We start from the raw sequence: 19,541 nt of genomic DNA, 5'->3' as shown, positions 1-19,541 counted from the left end.
ATTCACCTTGCTTATTTGTAGTCATTCAAAAACTAGGCATCTTATTCAAGTCAAGCAGCTAGATGATTAATGAAAGTAACGGAAAAAAAATCAGGTGCTTCAATAATGAATTTCATCCCATCTTGGTCATCTTCTTGCAGATACTTATTTTTCCGTCTCCCTTTCAATTTTAAATATTCATGCAATTTCTCGATGAGCGTGGTTATTTGGACAAAAGCACTGAATGAAGTTCATTCTGAAGGGCATAGAGCTCAATAAGCAAAATCCTTGACCACTTTCAAATGTTCACATTTCTATTCCACAGATAAAAGGAAAAAAACCTTTTTATTTTCTTGAGCTGTTTGTACAGTTACAGACTTAAGGCAATTCCTCAAAGCATTTTATAGGAAATTGCAGTTATAATTCACTGGAAGACACCTCTGGTTGGGAGGAATCAGTCTTCAGAAGTATCTGTCAGGTGCATGTTATGAGTACCTTTTAGAATATGAGTGTTTCAGTTTTTATGTATATGGATGGCACTTTGCCACAACTTACAGAAACAATTTATCTCCAGTGTTTCTGTTAAAACTGACAGCTTGACAATCTGCTAGATATTTTTGTATGAATAAGAACATCAGATGTGTGGACCATGCAGTGATGCTTGCTTTTAATAATATAAATCACAAAATCACATTAAAGGGAAATTTTATTGTAAGTTTCAGAATCTGTCTTATACTTCCTCTTGTTGTTTTAGACTTTATTCCATGATGTCTCTGAAGGAATAATTAATATTTATTAGAACTTTAATGTGTTTTTCTGTTTTAAGCCTCTCAGAGGATCTGTATGTAATACTGGAACACTAAACTACATATTAATGATACTTTGATTCGTCCTTATAATTTACTGAGAGATGCATATGACAATCTTGAAAATTCAGAAGCATTAAAAAGTTGAAACAGCTATGCACATTTTGAACTTCATTAGATATCTATATTTTCATTACAGTGTGAATGGCGATACTTCATTACATTCTTCAGTAGTAATAAGACAACTGAAGGAAGAAGCAGCATGCTGTAAAAATCACCTTTTGTAATAGACCATGCAAGGCTTTTTAAATTGTCCTCGAAACAAGTTTTTAAAAAAGTGAATTCCTAGAAACATGTAATAGTTTTACACAGTGACTCCCAGTGGGTTTTCTTTCCATATCAACAGATACAGCGTATAGACAAGAAGGCCAAATTCAAACTGAATTGTATCTCTGTAAGATCTTTTCCCAATATGCCTACACACTGTATCCTGATGAGAGGAAAAAACACTGCAAATAGATGCTTAGCTTTTTTAAAAGTTTATAGAAAGCCTTCAGTTGGGGACGAATGCACGTAAAAGCCCATGAAACTCCAATACTTGTGGTCTGCTTGTAAAGGATACTTAAATATTGATAACCTTGGCTCTTGCATTATGTTTAGAGTTCTTCCATTTTTCGTTGCCAGTGTAAATCAGTAATACTGTACACACTAAGTGCCCCCGAATTGATGTATTTCTGAAATGAAATATTCACAGAATACCACTCTAGCTGGAAAATTCTGGAGAATGTATCTTTGAATCGTACTGTGTATATATGTATACACGTGTATATATGTATGCACATATATATTTATGGACACACATACACATGTGCACATATATATGTAAAAATCAGTGAGAATGTTCATGCTTGTGGAGAAGTTCGTTCGGTTTAGATGGCATAAGACAGATAACCTCATGCTTTTTTGAAGTTTACTTCATTGTTCCACACTGTCATATTAAGCATAACTTGGTTTATCCAGGTTGCAACACCGTTTCTGGCGTAACTGTATTTGAACAAAGTTGTCGTGTTTATGTCTTCCATGCTTTCAAGTGTATAGACCCTATGCATTATGAGAATTCTTGGCAGCTTTTTTGTTCTGCCTGCAGCCATTGATACTTAGGCAGAAGACTTTGAAATTTCCTGGTGGTGTCCAAGCAAGTACCTAATCGCCATATCTTGGAATTTTTGGAGCATGTTGTTTTCTGTGTATTCAGACATGAGTACGTTCAGACACGGTTGTCTCTTGGGCAGCGTACCGGTGAACATCGGTGAAACGTATCCTTCAGCTTTAAAGATACTTTTCAAAAGGACACTTATGCAATGAGGTGCTTTTTTGCTGCTGCTCCGGGAGATTCAGAAAGAACTTGTTTCCACCGGTGCTAAAGGTTCCTACGTGTAAAAACACTGAAAATATAAAGTTGCCATGAAAAAAAAAAAGTCTATCTGCTAAACACATGTATCTTTTCTAACTGCCAGAGATGTACACTCTTGCAGAAGAAGAACAGAGTTCACAGGTGGCATAACACGGAATAGTTACATGTACCTCACTGGTCTTCTTCTTCTGACTGTGAACACCAAAGTCTCACAATAGGATTCTGCTGTTTTCAGCAGCTTTTTATATAGGCTTTATGCTCAGGAACTGAGAAGAGATATGCTGAATCTTTTTATATATTTTCTTCGTTTAGTTATATTTTGATTGACTAAATTTTCCTTACTTAGCAAACGTCAAAAAAAAGTTTCAGTTGAGCGATATGAACTGAGTGTAAAACTGAAAGTTGTGTTTCAGTGGGAGCTGCTTTTATATTTATATAGCTGGCCTCTTGGCAGTTGTATTTAGTATCTCTCCTCCCTAGAAAAAGCCTCTCAAATTTCTGCCAGTAGCAGTTGTTTTTAAGGTTGTGATATAAACTGTGTCAATGATTCAAGAAAAAAAAAAAAAAAAACAAAAACCCAAACCCATGAAAAGCAGCACACAAATCATCCATACCACTCCTGGGCCAACACAAGCATTTGCGTAAATATATGATGTTGAACTAGATTAGAAAACTGACCTGGCTGGAAAAAAATAACTTCATTTATTTTTCACGTGCATCAGGGTTTTGGTCTGATGCATAATGCAGCTGTAGAGTTACCTGTGCTGGCACAGCAGAGCAGACAGTGGTGGTAAAGATGACTGGGAGCATCAGGAGCAAAATGACATCTTAGTTTGCAATATTTTTCATGTTCATAGCCTAAAGAACTCGCCACACGTGAGGCCGTTCTGGCCTCCACAGGTTCATATGTGCTCTAAGTTTCGCTGGAGAAAAAAGTAGGTGGGAGTGACTGCTTGCAGCTAGGGACTAGAAAGAGGACCTTGTGCTCTAAACATGCTTCTACCTTGGATATTTCATGATTTAGGTACGAAGAAGATTTTTGTTTGCTTTTGTTTAACAAAGCAATAGGAGTATAGAACAATAGAGTAAACTTTTAAAAAAATGTCATTTGATTTGTATTAATATGTGACATGGGTGAATTCGAAGTGAATTGCTGGCAGTTTTTCATGTGTTCTAGAACACTGTCTTATTATGCTGCTAGAGGCCATAAATTATTTTTCAAAGTTAATATATTTGGCATCTCTAAGTGATAATGTATAAAGTTAGCACACATAAAAGCTTAAAAGTTTGTGAATTAAAAGAAATACAAATCAGTTCTTATTTGTATCTTTATTTTCAAAACTGTAAAGTAAAAAAAAAAAAAAACCAAAAGGTGAGGTATAAAACATCTGCATCTATTTTAGACAGAGACACACGTGTGCTGAAAGAAAGAAGTAAGTTAGTGCTTTCTCTAAACAGTCGCTCACCAGCACTAGCTGAGAGCTGCACTGGTTTATTACTGGGATCTTGCTTTTACACATTTCTCAGTGCAAAGTAACGTTTCAGATGGAGGCAGACTACACATCTTTACTACTATCTGCAGTGAGAAGTGTCCTGCCACATCAAACCAGTTGTTTTTTTTTTTTCCCTTTTTTAAGACGTCTGTAAAAACATAAGGGAGGTATTATATATTCTACTAGATGCTACAGTTATTAGTGGCCTGTCGCTGACCTCAGATTGGTTTTCCCTCTCTATAGACTAAATTATATGAATGCAGAGGAACTTTCTGGGCAGAGACAGGCAATACTTGGGCTAGAAAATGAAACTGTTGAGATTACACTGATGGGAGAGCAATTATACGTGTGAATTACTTCTCTTAGCAGACTTGACCCATTTTAAAATTACATTCCCCACCTGGTGGCAAGAAGATATATTACACCGTAAAATTACAAACTGAACGTAGTAAATTTCTTCCCTACCCCAATACATTTTAAAAAATTGTGGAAATTATGAATTTTTCTGTCAGCATCAGCAGAGGCTTAGGATGCCTGAAAAGGTGTCTTTTGTGAAGAAGAAATTTGATCTATCTATCTATCTATCTAAAGAATATTTTACAAAAATATTTAACATCATTTGTAATGAGAAATATGTATACAAGTTAGAAGACAATGTAATAAATTATTTTAGAATTACTTGGCAATACATTTCAAAATAGAAAACTGTGAAGGCAAAATTTTTAACTAGCGATTGAAAATCCTGTTCCAGCTTCATCACTCAAGGGATAGACAGAATATCCCCAAAACACTTGTGTTGAATTCTTCCTGTAAGTGAGAAATTCAAATAGCTTTCAGCAACGTTCACAGAAGCTCTTTATTCAGACTGTCAGATTTGTGACTTCTGTTTCTTCCTCTGTTGCTTTTAGTGGTAATTACAAAGCTGTAATACTGAATCCGTATCTGTAGCTTACAGCAAGCTATCCAGGGAAAGACTGTGACAATCAGCAACTGCTTTTCTATTTATTTTTGTTTCTCCTTTGTGATGATGCTGATGGTGAACAGCTTCTTCTTTTCTTTTTTTTTTTTTTTTTTTTTTTGGCTATAGAGTAGATCTGTGTTTTTTCATACTGGTTTCCACTCACAAATTATCATGCAGTAGTTTAATAAAATGAAAACAGGCCACCTGGTTCATAGAAACGTATAAATGGTGCCCAAACACAAGCATACCCTTGATTTCCTCTTTCTTTGGGCTGAAATTGGTGGTCTTAGCCCTTTTCTGAGGAAACAGACATTCATTGAAACAGGAGAGATTCTAACATGAATTTTCAGCTTGGATTCCTTCCTGTAGTAGATACAGTTTCAAGGCATGAGTGTTTGTACAACCACCACCAACTGCAGGAATCTCCATCAAACTTTAAATAATCAATTGGAGGAGTGATAAAGACAAAGAGCAATAGCTCCATCATTGTTAAAACCTTCTGCAGTGGCATATGCTTATTTATTTACTCTTTCAGCATAGCCATCACCTCTTCTGGGAGTTAGTCTTGAAGAATCACTCTTGTTTTAATTAATCCACAAGTGTCTAGTTGAAATCATGTCTCATTTGAAAATACTCCTCATACTGTAGGATGACATATACCAGCTTCTTCTGAACACTTGTCAGAAGCGCTTGGATTAACCAGTGAACACTCCACCAAGACAACTCAGGAATGACATCCTGAAGTTCCGTGCAGCTGGGGAAATCTTCGCTGATTGTGTCCTACGTAAAGTCAGCCTGATAATACTGACACTATTTCTTGGAAGCTTTAGAAGCGCTAGAAAATGAATGCTGTTTTGAAAACATTGTTCCCTCAGCTCTTTCTTTCCTCCCCCTCCAAATTCAGGGCTTCTTCCTTCGTTTTGGAACATTTATCCACTAATAATTAATGTGAGCCTGAGCTAATCCAGTGAGGATAGCAATCATTCGTGTAGCTATGTGATAGTCCCAGTGTAGCAGATTCAGACTGGGACTGTCTGTTGGTAAATCTCTGCTAAAAGTATTCTTAAGTGAAACCCGTGACAAACTAACACCACTGAGCAAAATTATAAATGAAATCTTGATTGCAAAAATATCTCCAAGGCCATGTAGAAATGATTTGGTGAAACGTGTTTGGTGTTTTATAAGTAGCACAAATATTGACAAGTTTTGATTTTGTTTGTTTGTTTGTTTGTTTGTTTGTTTGTTTGTTTTTGGTTTTGGTTTTTTTTTTTTTGAATCCTAATTAGAGATGTGGGGTACTATGGAAAGCTATCTTCTGTACTTAAAATAGGGGCTTAATTTTTGCAAAAGTAGTTCAGAGGAAAAAAATAGATAGCTCTTCAGATTAAGCAATGGCTTAATCAAATTCAAGACTCATTTTAAGGCTGTTGGCTGTTGGCCAAAGAAAACTTTGTTATTAAGTATAAAAGCAATGCTGATATGTTGAACAGGGGTGAATTTTCTGAGAAACAACTACAAAACCTTCTGTTCAAGGATGCTGAGAATTTGAAGAATTATTCTGTGGATATATTTCTGTGTGTTCCATTTAAAAGTCTTGCTTTTGCTATGGACCCTTGTTTTGTAAAGGACTCTCCTGTAGTTAACTTAATGCTGCTGAAGTAAGCTTTTTCAGCTTGAATATGTAGTTTGGAAATGAGCGGTGATTTGTAGACCTAGAGGAAAACTGTAGTGATTATCTTGAATATATTAGCTGCAGGAACTAAATGACTAATTGTATAAATATCTGTTGCCTCTTAATATCCAAGACTGTGGATATCATAGAGTATAGCATCAGTGCTGCTGCTTCACCGCAGTATGATCAGCCCTTGGAACAATGGAAATGAAAGTCTTTATCACTTCTTAGAGTTTCTCTCTTTTTATGTATTTTGACAGTGAATGCATTTTATGATATAGCCATCTGCTTGCTAAAAGTGTAGTTAGTTCCACTGTCCTATTTCAGCCAATTGCGATCTCTTAATCTAAGAATTAAAAGAAGAATCCTGCCCTTACAAAATAAGCCAAAAAAAGGGTCATTATAATGCTACACCCCTAAATTAATTTTCAGCGTTTGTGGCTAAGACTGATTTTGTAGGGTTTGTGTGGAATAAAATTCAGAGACTGGTTCTACTCATTCTTTCTGGTCTTGACCAGACAGTGACAGTTTATACACAGCTGTCAACTGAATTAGACAAACCGTATGTACTCCCACCAGCCTCCTGTTTCTGGGTGGCAGTGTACAGGAACAGAACTGGGTCCTTTCTCTGCCTGGCATCCCTCAGCAGTGTGGATCCGAAGGATGCAACTCGACTGCAAAACCGTTTTGCTAGTCAACAAGTACTATACGCCACCCCCACTTCTAACTAGCAGATGGTGAGGCAAGCCTGTAGAACATGGTGGGGGATTTCACTACTTCTCTGAAAGTAAATAAATAATATTTGAAGATTCTCTTTCAAAGCTATATTACAGAATTAGCTGTGAAAGCATACCATCATGTAAATATAGGATTTTGTATTCTCTGTAAAATTTCCATGGTCACTTCAGGTAAATATTACTTTAGTAATTTAAAATACTTCTTAAGCATGAGACTTCTTCAGCATTGAAGGTATTGGTCATCCTAATGCTCTAAACATCTGACTAAAGACACTTGTTCTGGAAGAAAATATCAAGTAGTACTCTGCTGCAAGTCCTCCTTTTGATTTTTTTTTTTTTTTTTTGTAAAAAAAAGGGATTAGGTATGCATTTAGAACGGGAAGTCTTTCAGCATGAATAAGCAGACCAAATGACTTGATTGACTTCCAGCTATTACGCATTTTTGTGAAACCGTGCTTAAACTACAGCCTTGTCAGCACTGTATTCTTTCTGTGATTTCCAAATCATAAATTTTTCCTAGTCACTAGCCCAATGGATTGCTGTTTGCTCTGGACATCAACCTAGGTTCTTCCCTGCTGTTCATGAATACAACATTCTGCAGGCCAGGTCATGGTTGCTTCTGTTTCTCTCTTGACTATATTCAGCTGATTCTTTTGATGAATGTTATGTGACTTTCTGCATAGTTATATAGATTTGGCTTGAATAATCTCAGTTTGGGATTTTAATATTGTTTAGTAATTTAAAAATAATTATAACTTTATGCATGAAAATTATTACTAGAATGAAAGGTTGTAAAATCCAAGTCAGATTCATTTTTCTGAATAGGAGCAAGCTTAGAACTTTACTAAGACAGGGGCTTTGCCTTATTGAGCTCACCATATAGATGATAAATTGCAATACTGATGTTTGCTCTAATAGGCACATTTAATACATAGTTTCCACAAGTCCTGTAATGAATTAGTGTCACAGTGAGGAATAAAGACAATCTGATTACAGAAATGGTATTATGTTCTAACACCATGTTCAACATCCTGTCTTCCCCTCTATGGTTATGTAATAGCAGCAGCAAAATTCAAGGAAAATTGCTAATTAGGGTTTCACCTGGGAACCTGTGCCTTGCTTGATTGATTTCATCAGAAATGTGTGACCTGGCAGTCTCTCTCACTTTGCCACGCTGTGACCTCTGTTCTGACTTTCTGTTCTGTCAAGATCACTTCATTTCTCGTCAGCATAACAGTTTATCTAAGGCACTTCATCCCATTTCTAAAAATCTGTTTTCTGCACTTTGTACATATCAGCAGCACACTTTCTAGCAATATACGTTATCCAGACTGCATCAATAACTGAATTTACACAGTACCTTTCAGCTCCAAATTAAAGCATCTTACCAAATATATCAGTAGTATGATCCTGAAGTTCATATAGTGGTTCCAAATTCTAAGGTGAAAGGAGGAAAAAAAGTAGGTTTTTAAGTTGGTTTTCCAGATGAAAGGAGTCAAATGGTTTTTATATCTCTGAATAATTACGGAGCAAAGATGCTAAGTAAAAAAAACCCCACATTATGTGATATGACCTTTACTTACTGCTAAGACTTGAACTCCAGCATCAGAATATCTCTACTAATGTAAATTATTATCATCCAGGTTTATGAAAAGTGCTGAGGAAATTAAGAGAAGGAAGTGGATTCTGCTGTGTACTGGGTCAAAACTGAAATTACTGCTGCCTTCCATTTGCTTTAAATGGATCTTTACAATGGATTTCTTTTTTTTAATTGTCATTAAGCTGGCTGTTGGGTGTCCATGTGGCAGCCTCACATGGAATGCATTACTGTAGTTTTAAGAGGATGAAAATGATATTATGAGTAAAGTTTGTTTACTCACATTAATAGCAAAAGCATATCCATTAGCATTCCATATATAGGAATCTTATTCACATCTTTCTGAATTACAGGAGGATGTGATATATTTATCTGTTACCCAGTCCATTTTATTGAAACACCATCCTGCTAAACAAGTTCTCAATGCTGTAGTTCATTTGTATCCATTAAGTCCAAAGACATTATAACCTGACAAGAGTAGAAAGGACAAGGGAACAAAATACAAACCTCTAGTGTTATGAGAAGAACTGCAGACGTGGAAAAGCTATTAATCATAATTCCACTTAAAGAATTTGGCTGGTAAAGGAAATAAATGCAAGCTTTTGACCAGAATTGGATGTGCTCTGAAAATATGTTGTAGTGACTGACTAAATATTGGATTTTTTTTTTTTTTTTCTAAAAAAACCCTATTTCTAGCTGAATTAATTAAACGTTTGTGGGTTGCATTGCTTTTTACTTAGCCCTGAAGTTGTAAAGAGTGAGCCGTATGGCGAGAAGGCCGATGTCTGGGCTGCAGGATGCATCCTTTATCAGATGGCAACGCTGAACCCACCGTTTTACAGCACCAATATGCTCTCCTTGGCAACTAAGGTATTCGGGTTTGCCAGCTCAACCTACCTAATATTTCTGCATGTGTTCAGTAGATCCATGAGAATTTATGTTTAAGGTTATAGAAGCATAAACTGCTCTCTGCTCTGATGTGCGAATGAACACAAGTGTTTGTCATTCTATGAATTGCCATCTTGCCGTTCTAATTGCAAAAATGGCTTGTAAGTGTTAGGATATTATTACCTCCCAGACTAGCATATCTTTATTGCATTTGGTGATAGGAGCTTTAGATACATGCAATTTCTTGATGTACTATAATATTGGATTTTCTGTAGCATTGGGTTTTGCACCTAAGTATGTGATCATAAATAAAAATGAGTAATTGTTTGGGTTTTTTTTAATGTCTCCCTTGTTCTGATATTGTAGCCCTTTGTTCTACAGCGATTATGTTGCATTAATGTGTAAACCTGATTAGAAGTGACATTCTGCATTAAAAGATGTGTTCTAAGTTGTTTTGCAAGTTAGAGCTAATGATGTAATGCGCATAAAGTTGTTTCAAGGAACAATACTCATCACATGGGATCTTCAAATAAATAATGGAATATTTTTCTTCAATTAACTATAGATGATTTATTTTGCAGATAGTAGGATCTGTGTATGAACCTGTGCCAGAAGGACTGTACTCTGAAAAAGTGTCATTTACCATTAAGAGGTAATTACTCATCTAGTTTTATTTTGACATCCTGCTGAAAAGATGTTTTGCAGCAGTGGTAATGTGACAGTTTCCCGACTCTAGCAACTACCAGTATTTGTCTCTGAATATGAAATATCTTCTGATTTAATGAAAAACGACATTACCTCCTTACCCTGATAATAATATATGCCATATTGTTCCATGCTGGCAACTGGAAAACTCATGCTGGTGTAGCCAGCACATTTATCCGGCCGGTACAGACTATCCTCTGCTCCGAAGTTCAACAATACCAGTGCCGTGGTTAATTCCCTACACATCATTTTTTTTCCTCCATGAAAATACAGCATTTTGAATCATTTTCAAGAGGAGTTTATGGTGAAGGAATTAACCCTGTTGCAATATATTATTTATAGATGACTGTATGATCTCATTCATAGTTTTGTGTGTTTACTTGACTGATAGAAATATGTTTCCCGCTACCTTACAGTCCTGTTAGCAGGACAGCAGAGATAACAAAGCAGAGAGGTCACAGCAATGGAACAGAAGATAAGCCTGTATTTGTTCCACTCACCCATCACATATTTCTCTTAGCTATGGTTACATGTTTCTGGTGATAATGCAACGTGCAAGGCAAAGTATAGGGAAGTAATTGATGCACCTCTATGAAATTTAGCTCTCTTGATCTTTCCATTTTAGAAGAACTCTACTCAGCACAAAAATTCTTTTTCTTTTTCACTCAGATGTTGAGTCCATCTCTAAAAAGCACTTTACTGTACAAAGACTGTAACATTTTTATACCGTGCTTTGTTATACGAAAAGGTTTCTGTTCTTCATCCTCAAGGTCTCTAAATAACAACAATGGAGAGGATAGGAGCTAACAGAACTAACATTAACGTTTAAGAGGACCTGAAATTAATTTTAACATTTTAAATACTTAAAGATATTTCTAGTTAGAATAACAGGCTTTGTTAATTAATTGCTTGCTATTTAAGAATAATATAGTAATCGCAATTGCATCTAGAAAATATCTTCCAGTCACTTCATATCAATATTGATAGGCATTGCATTCTCTTACGAAATTTAAACACATCTTTATCAGTGACACAGATAAAGTTATGTGAGTATCTGGCCCTCTGTCTTTCCCCTCTTTTCATTCCTGGTAATGATGAGAAACTCCGTAATAAGAAGTTTTTGAGGGTTTTTCCAAGGCCAGCTATTGAGCTATTCATGAGTGTAGATATTGTGGCTGTATTAAACAGGTTCACTGAAAGTCCTATATCATCATAAAACTGGCTGCTATGGAGGCTAACTGGTTTAAACAGATGATTGAATAGGTATTTGCATGAAAAAAATTATGTTTTCCTGTCACATGAGACTTTTTCTGCTTCTTCTAATAGCTGTGGGAAGCGTAAGATTTTTTTTTTTTTTAAATGTTGATTCTCTTACTTGTGGATTAATCCTTAAATTAAATATTATGTTCAGGTTTTGGCTTATGCTTTGTGAGATATTTAGAAAGAATAAAGAACATTAAAGAAAAGCAGTAATAATGAGATTTTACTTATAATATAGATGAGGAAACATTATCAGAAATTAAAAAGCTCTTTCTGAATGACTGAAGCACAACACATATTCAAAGATGAATGTCATAAATAGAAAAAATTATTTATTGATAATGACCAGAAAAAACATTGAAAGCTTCATGTTGCAACTGTTAATTTGCATTTAGTATTATTATTATTATTATTCAGTATTGTTAACATACAGTTTTATTGAATTAAGCTACTAAAGAAAGTTCTGGAATCATAATCATCAAAGTCTTTCGGAGTTGGACATCAATCTACTCAGTGTTCAATAATAAATAAATAATTTATTTCTAGTTGCATAGGAAATGGATTTAGGATTCATCAGAAATCTTTTATAACTCACATTGTTCTTGGAAATTTTGACCAATTTCAGTGGATTAAAATAGAAAATTAAAAAGAAAAAATCAAACAGAACATTTCTTAAGGGTGAAAGACTTGCGTTTGTTTAAAGGAAATATCAAATTTTAAGTAAAGCAGATTAACAAAGCAATGAAAATTCATGAGGTGAATCAAAGGATTTGAGCAAATTTAAACAGAAAAGATTAAAATCAAGAAGTTCAAGTACTGTAAAACATTTTCAAACCCACTGCTTTACATGGCAGTTACGTTTACTTAGCAAGTGCTGTTTTAGGAATAGTAAAATCACTCTGTGGCACTTTCTTTAAAGAAGGGTGCTGGGTTAAGTGTATCGGTATGCTGCTAGCTGGTCAATAGCACTCTGCAGCAAAATCATAGTAAATTATCAGTTTCAGTGGCGTTAACAGATTTAAGGCAGTTTATGGTACATGCAGAACTGTCCCTATCAGCTTTCACGTCCTACACTACATACAAAATATTCTGGGGATTTAAAAATAGACCTAATAGTGTATTATTACTGTTACTAAGCGGCTACCTAGGGTGCCTGAAACAAGAACCACAGAACTGTAAAATAATTTCTGTTGGAAGGAACCCCCAGAGGTCGTCTAGTCCATCTGCTCGAAGCAGACACAGTGAGATCCAATTGCTCACTGCTAAGGGTCTTGTCTAACTGAGTTCTGAATATCTTGAAGGATGAGGATCCCCCAGTTTCTCTGGGACCTCATCAGTGTTTGTATGCCTTTGTGATTAAAAATAATAGTAGTAGTAATAATAATAATCCTTATATCTAATCAGTCTTTCCTGTGCTCTGGCTTGCATCTATTACCTCTTGCCCCATCACTGTGCATCTCTGAAAAGGATCCTGCTCCATCTTTTCTATTTTTTCTCATTATGTAGCTAGCAACCAGACCCCAGGTCCCTCTGACGGCAGCCCTGCCCCATGAATCAATCAGTCCCTGCAATCTGATGTTCACAAACCTTTTGAGAATGCACTCCATCCCATCATCTGGGCCATTAATAAAGTCATTAAATAGTACTGGCCCGGTATCAATCCCTGGAGGCTGCTACTTCCAGCCACCAGCTGCACTTTGTACTGCTGATGACACCTCTTTGAGCCAATTATCTTTCTACCCTATAGTCCTGTGGATACTGTGGGATACTGTGTCAAAGGCTTTGCTAAAATAAAGCTACCCGCAGCATATACTGCCCTCCCCTTCTCCTCAGAGCCAGCAATCTCATCGTAGAGAGCAATCAGGCTAGTCCCATGGACTTGTGTGTACATCCAGTCGGGTTAAACGCTTTCTCACTGTATTTTCTCCTGTGTGGTAATGCTTCGTGCTTATGAATCCTACAAGTAGGCTCAGAGATCTGGAACACTTAAGGCCGAAGTTTCCCAATGGAAATAGAAGCAGAAGAGGGATTGAGTGCCCCAGCCTTTTCCATGTTCTTTATTACTAGGTTCCATAGTGAGTCCACATTTTCCTTAGCCTTTTTTTGTCAGTGTACTTATAGAAGGCCTGTCTTCTGTCTTCCACATCCATTGCTAGTTTTGACTCCAGCTGAGCGTTGGCTTTCCCAACTCCACCCTTCAGGCCATATCTGTATATTCTTCCTGTGTAGCTCACTCCTGCTTCCCACACACAGGAGTGGGCTGTTCTTGTGCTTTGAGGTGTCCCTGAAGATTAGATAGCTTTTCCTTTACCTTCCAGGGCAGTCTTCCATGAGATTCTACCAGGAAGATCCCTGAACAGGCTGAATTCTGCTCTCCTGAAGTCCTGTGTTGTAATCATACAACCTGTCTTTCTCGCTTCTCTCAGGATTTTGAGCTCCACAGCTCGACGGTTGCTGTAGCCAAGGCTGCCCTTGATCTTCACATCTCTCTGGTTTTTGTTTACGAACAACAGATCTGGCGGAGTGTCTTTGCTAGTTAACTTCTGAATCTGCTGCACCAAGCATCTGTCATCAGCAGATTTCAGGAATCGCCTGATTGCTGCACTCGGTCGTATTACCCCGTCAGCAGATATCAGCGTGGTTAATAGGCCCCAACGAGTAGGGGTGCCTGCAGTCATGAAGCTTCCTTCTGCAGTCCAGCAAAGTCTTCCTTGGCTCCCCGTTTAGCTTTGGGTGGTTTAAAGCAGGCGTATACCACAGTGTCACCCATGCTGGTCTGTTCCTTCCCCTTGTTCCTCTGAACCTTACCTCCAAGATCTTGACTATAGTCAGCCAGGTCTTGGACTGATTGGACTGTTGCGTCCACCCTGACCTGAGCTTTTTTCTCTTACTGGATGAATTGAGGAGAACACCACCTTGGCCCTCCACCCTTCACACTTGATCCCAGTGCTCTGTAGTCACTTTTGGTATATTCAGGGTTGGCCCTGGTAGTATCATTCGCGCCCATATGAATAAGCAGCCCAAGGGCCAGGTGAGTCTTGGTAGCATCTCCACGATGTCCCACACCCAAGCACCTCACAAGCAACTGGCTTCACAACCATCAAATCAGATCAAATGGATGCCTCTGTTCCCTCCATCTCAAATGACTGTCAGCTGCTGCTCCTTACTAGTGATGTGAGCACCTGATTCAGCCTCACGTGGCTCTGATGTGTCCTCTGTCAGGTCTTGTTCTTCCTCAGCTGTTCCTAGGTCAGGATACCTGTTCTGTAGTTGTATATCTGCAGTCAGAAGAAAAACCTTTCCTCTCTTGGCAGAAGTCACAAGTCTCCAGCCTACCTCCTCTTGGAGCCTTCATCCACTGCTCCTTTGAGGGTAATCTCTGTATTTTCCTCCTTCTTTGCATTGTTTGGGGATCTCGCCTCTGTGAAGATCTTTTCATTCTCCTGTAAATCCCCCTGACAGCACGCTCACCTCCTTCGCAGCTGCTTTGTCCAGCCGTGCAGCACCGTGACCAGAGCACAGTCCCCGTGAGGGAGACCAGTGTCTTCCCTGGCCCCAGGAAGAGGCACCAGATGCTCCCCGGTGCGTCTGGGAGTGCAGAGCAGCAGCCCCCCCCAGCAGTTCTGCCTGGGGTGGTGCCAAGGGTAATTGTTGCAGCTGATGCCAGGGACCGTGCTCTATGGTGTGCCAGCTCCGATGCAGCGTGGTGTCAAACTCTCCCATGCAGGCTTGAGCAGAGTGCTGGCCAGCACGGCTTGATAAATACCAGTGAAGGAACGCGGTGGTAGTAAACGGGTTTTTTTAGAAACAAGTAATTAGCTTTCATTAGAGAATGTTCTTTCTCTAGATGCTTGACTCCTGATGCAGAGGCACGTCCAGACATAGTAGAGGTCAGCTCGCTGCTGTCTGATGTGATGATGAAGTACCTGGATGTTCTATCCACCTCTCATCTCATGTTGGGGAAAAAACTGGATCGGGAAAGGAGACGAACCCAGAGGTACTTCATGGAGGCTAATCGAACTGCAGTAAGCTATCACCATCAACTTTCCATTTTATCACAAGTAAGTACATGTATTAAGCTTCATTTTCTCGTATCGTTGTTTGCCATATCTGAGAAAAGAAGGTACAACAAAGCAGAAAATAAATCATGTTTGTCTTAGAACATTTTTCCATGCAGGCTCTTGAATTTGTTTTTAATAAGGTATTTATTCATTTTTTGTGGACATGTTTATGCAGGAAAAACAACAGTATCTTGAAACCTGATATCATTCCACATTGGCAAGTGACATTGTTACAGAGGTACTTGCAGTTTTGATAGTATCTGATAACATTTAATTAATACTGCAGGCTTGTGAATGGTTTGTGATTAGGGGAATGTACACTTAGCTAGGGTGGAACAAATGGATAATCTTGTGTATGACTCACAAACAATGACACCTAGAAAATGGAACCTACACAAATATAGTTTTAAATTATAGATTGCTAAATAAAGGACAGTGATGTTGATAAAGTATTTGCTCATGCTTTCTTAGTGTCTGATACAGTTCTGTAGAAATACTTCTTAAAATTCTTCCATTTGCTTTAGGTTGTGTTTTAATCACTATTCATGAAGGATGTCAGTATTTTACATAATGAAGCGAACTTGTATATGATCTCAGAGAATTTACTTTAAAAATTACAAGGACAGTGTTTTTGTGTAGTAAAAGCTCACTGTGAATATTACTGTTATGGTAATTGTGAAGCGAAGTTATACTTCAACCAGCTACTCTTGTCTGTTCAGCAGATTCCTTTTATCAGGGCTCAGTAGTTGTACTCAAGAACATCTGTATAGGAAAAAAAGTTTTCAAGAACACCTGGTTCCAGACTCATGGATTTTGACTGTTTTCCAATATGTTCTTTGTCTTCACCTTCCTGGCCAAACTTAAGACTTGTAGAAGCTGTTAGTGATTTTTTGTTTTCAATAGTTTTTTGACCTACCAGTCCAAGATTGTTATTTGTATTACACCATTCTTTTTTTTTTTTTTCAATAAAAAGGATGCAAAAAACTTCCAGAAAAACCTTAACCAAACCAGTCATTTGAAATGTAAGAGGTATTGAGATAAAAGAAAGATAGAGTAAGATTTATAACTTAGAACACTATAAGCAATTATTTTCCATGTTTTTTGAGTTTTCTTACTCTACGCATTTGGAAGTTTGTTTTAGGTCATTATTTTTTCATACCTTGACCCAGTCATTCTCTTGCATGACTGTGATGAAATTTGTAAAAACACCCATGCTATGGATGGAAAGCTGCTTGATTTGGGATTTTAATGCAGTTATCCTATCTTGAGAGAAGAGTGCCCTATCCAGACACTTATAAGATATGATAGAGCTAATAACTTTACATGGAGGTCAGAGTAGTTCTGGTTTGTATAATTACTTGGAAAATACACCTATCTACAAAATGAGAAAGAAAATGTTGCTGTATTTTGAGGGATAATGGCTTCTCTTCTCAAAGGAGGAATACTGTAATTCTAGTTCCACTCCAATAGATATTTTATTATGTATATTAAAAGAAACATGTACAACAGGAGGATCTGACAGAGATCCAGAACACTGCAGAAGCTGAGGGGAGTGTGGCTCAGTAATGAGAAGTGGGAGATCTAATTGTGTCTCCTTGCTGTAAATAAGAGAGAATAAATCAGGCTGAGATCTTTCAGATTTCGGAGGACTGCTACAAGGTTTAGAAACAGGAGGAGCCATGTTGTTTCTTTGTTCCCACTACTATAGGAAAATTTTATGAAGTTGGAGGATTTCTAATAAAGAGAATAATTATTCCTGGAAAAGTTTGACTTCTGAAAAAATAGACAATATTCTGCTTAAAAGTACTAGGAAGAATTTCAAGCAGGTGTTCCTGAAATAAAAACACTGTGAGGTATGGACAACCTAATTCATCTTAGTCAAGGCCCCAGTAATTCCACAGCCAAGTAATTTGTCATTTTTCCACAGTGTCAGAGAATTCAGGGTTTCTGCCATGTAGTTCAGTGTTTTGTCGAAGCCAACTGTATTTATACTTTGTTTTCTCTCTACTGAAATGTACCTATGGCCTCCTTTTGCATCCCAGTTGTGTTATATTTTGAATGTTTCTGAAATAAAGAGTGTACTCTCTGTCCTGGTTTATGGAACTCAGCAACAGAGATCTCTGGGAGCCAGAGTGGAGTCTGTTTCGGCAGTAGTTTGAGACCGGTATGGCAGCAGATGAGTAGGCAGTCAAAAGGCAGGTCAGTGGATGGTGTTGGAGAAGTGTAGTTACCTTGCCTGGCAAGTTTAAATTAAAATCCATACCTCAAAATAATCCTAATAAAAAAGAATTATTATCAGCTCCCCAGATCAATTCATATCTTTCCTTGTTTTCCGTAGAAATTGTTATTTATGTAAGAACAGAAGCAGAGGTAGGGATGAAGGGCGTTCAGTAGAGTTAGCGTGTTTGATTACGAAAGGTTAAGGTTGCTGACATAACACAGGATACAGAAGACCCAAACAAGTAATAATAATAGTACCAATTATCTCTCACATAGTACTTTTTATTTCAAGGTGGTCAAGATGATATTTTCATGCTCTGGGTAGGAGAAGGTGGAGAGGAAAAAGGTAGTTTGTGTAAGGTCATGAAATAGACCAGTGACAAAGTTGATTTTTCTGTGTTCCAAGCCAAATCCGAGTCTCAAAACAGTAGTTGATTTAACCAATAATGAAAGTATGTTTCTAATATTTTCCTTTAAAGAGGTGAGAGGCCAGCCAAATAATAATTTTATTGCTTTTTTGAGGTGTAATAGATTTGAAAAATTTAGGCGTTATTTTGGCTGTTTGCAGAAAACTGAAAATAAGACACTTTTATTACTTTGGAAATACGTGTTTGGCTACACAGGCATCATCCATTGTTTCATTTACTGCGTATATACTGAAGTGTTTTAAACTTAGAAATAATGCCTAGAAGCCTGTGATAAGCCAATGTGTTCACATACTGTTTGACAGGTAGATAGAATAACTTCTCATTGCCAGAGTTTTAAATATAAAATGTCAATATACCTAAAACGATATCGAGTTATGAATATTGAGCTCTGTCCTATATTTTGAATGTGGGAGAAAAAACTGTAAGCTTTATAATTGGAGTCTGTCAGCTAAAAATGTATAACAAAGTATGATCCATTTGTACCTTCTGTTACTCTCAGAGAATATAACAAAAATGGGGCAGGCATGATAGACTCCCTGGCTGATAGTGTAACTTCCTCTTCTCAATTTCTGAAGTTCTTCTCTGTGCATATGACGCACATGTTTTGTCACATTTTTCTCTATACCAGGTTTTTGTAATAAGCTTATTTTATTTTTTTATATTAATAATGTCATTAGAATACACATTTTATTTTAAAATCCATATGTGCAAATCCATGTATTAAATGAAGTTCCCAATTATGCGGAGTAATGGGAGACGAAGATGCTTAGATAATGGAAAAGGAGGTTTAACTTTTTGTTTCTGAGTGTGATCTGTGGAGTGACTCCACACCTAGAAACAAGGACAGGATCACAGCTAACTGAAAGGCAAAGAAACACAAAATGGTTTAACTGCATGTTCACTAAGTCATTTCTCTCCATACCCAAATTCATTTCTGCACCGTTGGCAATTGTTCTAATAATCATAGTAGTTTCTAAGCATCACCACATGCATTGCGAAGGAGCGCTTCATTAGCAATTCTTTTGGAATTAATCTATTTATTTTTGTTAACTCAGAAAAAGACATAAAGTTCAGATTAATGTTCATTTTAATTTCCATTTTCTTTGTTTTTAGAAATATATTTTGCCCGATTGAGCCAATCAATGCATAAAAGAATTTTTTTTTTCTTAAAACAACTATGTATGAATGCAGCAATTGTTTCTGTATTGGTTGAAGCAAAGAACATGTTTGGTTTTAAAACACTTAGAATACAACAGGTACTAATATTGCAGCAATATAGTACAATCTTTATGTTCAATTAATTTTATTATTAAAATTTAT

General features: G+C 37.0%; 1 protein-coding gene across 4 annotated transcripts in view; it reads left to right on the top strand.

The window, feature by feature from the left end:
- The window catches only part of NEK10 (NIMA related kinase 10), a 102,038-nt gene that overhangs the window by 44,066 nt on the left and 38,431 nt on the right, over positions 1-19,541 (top strand). For all 4 annotated transcript variants that reach the window (XR_004407723.2, XM_042806539.1, XM_042806538.1 and 1 more), the window contains 3 exons: positions 9,400-9,529; positions 10,129-10,199; positions 15,360-15,573. Coding sequence is in view for 3 of the 4 variants with exons in the window: in XM_042806539.1 (XP_042662473.1) it covers positions 9,400-9,529; positions 10,129-10,199; positions 15,360-15,573 (415 nt within the window). In the remaining variant the exon portion in view is untranslated. The remainder of the gene's footprint in view (positions 1-9,399; positions 9,530-10,128; positions 10,200-15,359; positions 15,574-19,541) is intronic.

Source organism: Tyto alba, unplaced genomic scaffold, assembly GCF_018691265.1.
Source record: "Tyto alba isolate M040663 unplaced genomic scaffold, T.alba_DEE_v4.0 Super-Scaffold_46, whole genome shotgun sequence".
Classification (NCBI taxonomy): domain Eukaryota; kingdom Metazoa; phylum Chordata; class Aves; order Strigiformes; family Tytonidae; genus Tyto; species Tyto alba.
The sequence above is the reverse complement of the archived record's forward strand: the minus strand, read 5'-3'. Positions and strand labels throughout refer to the sequence as shown.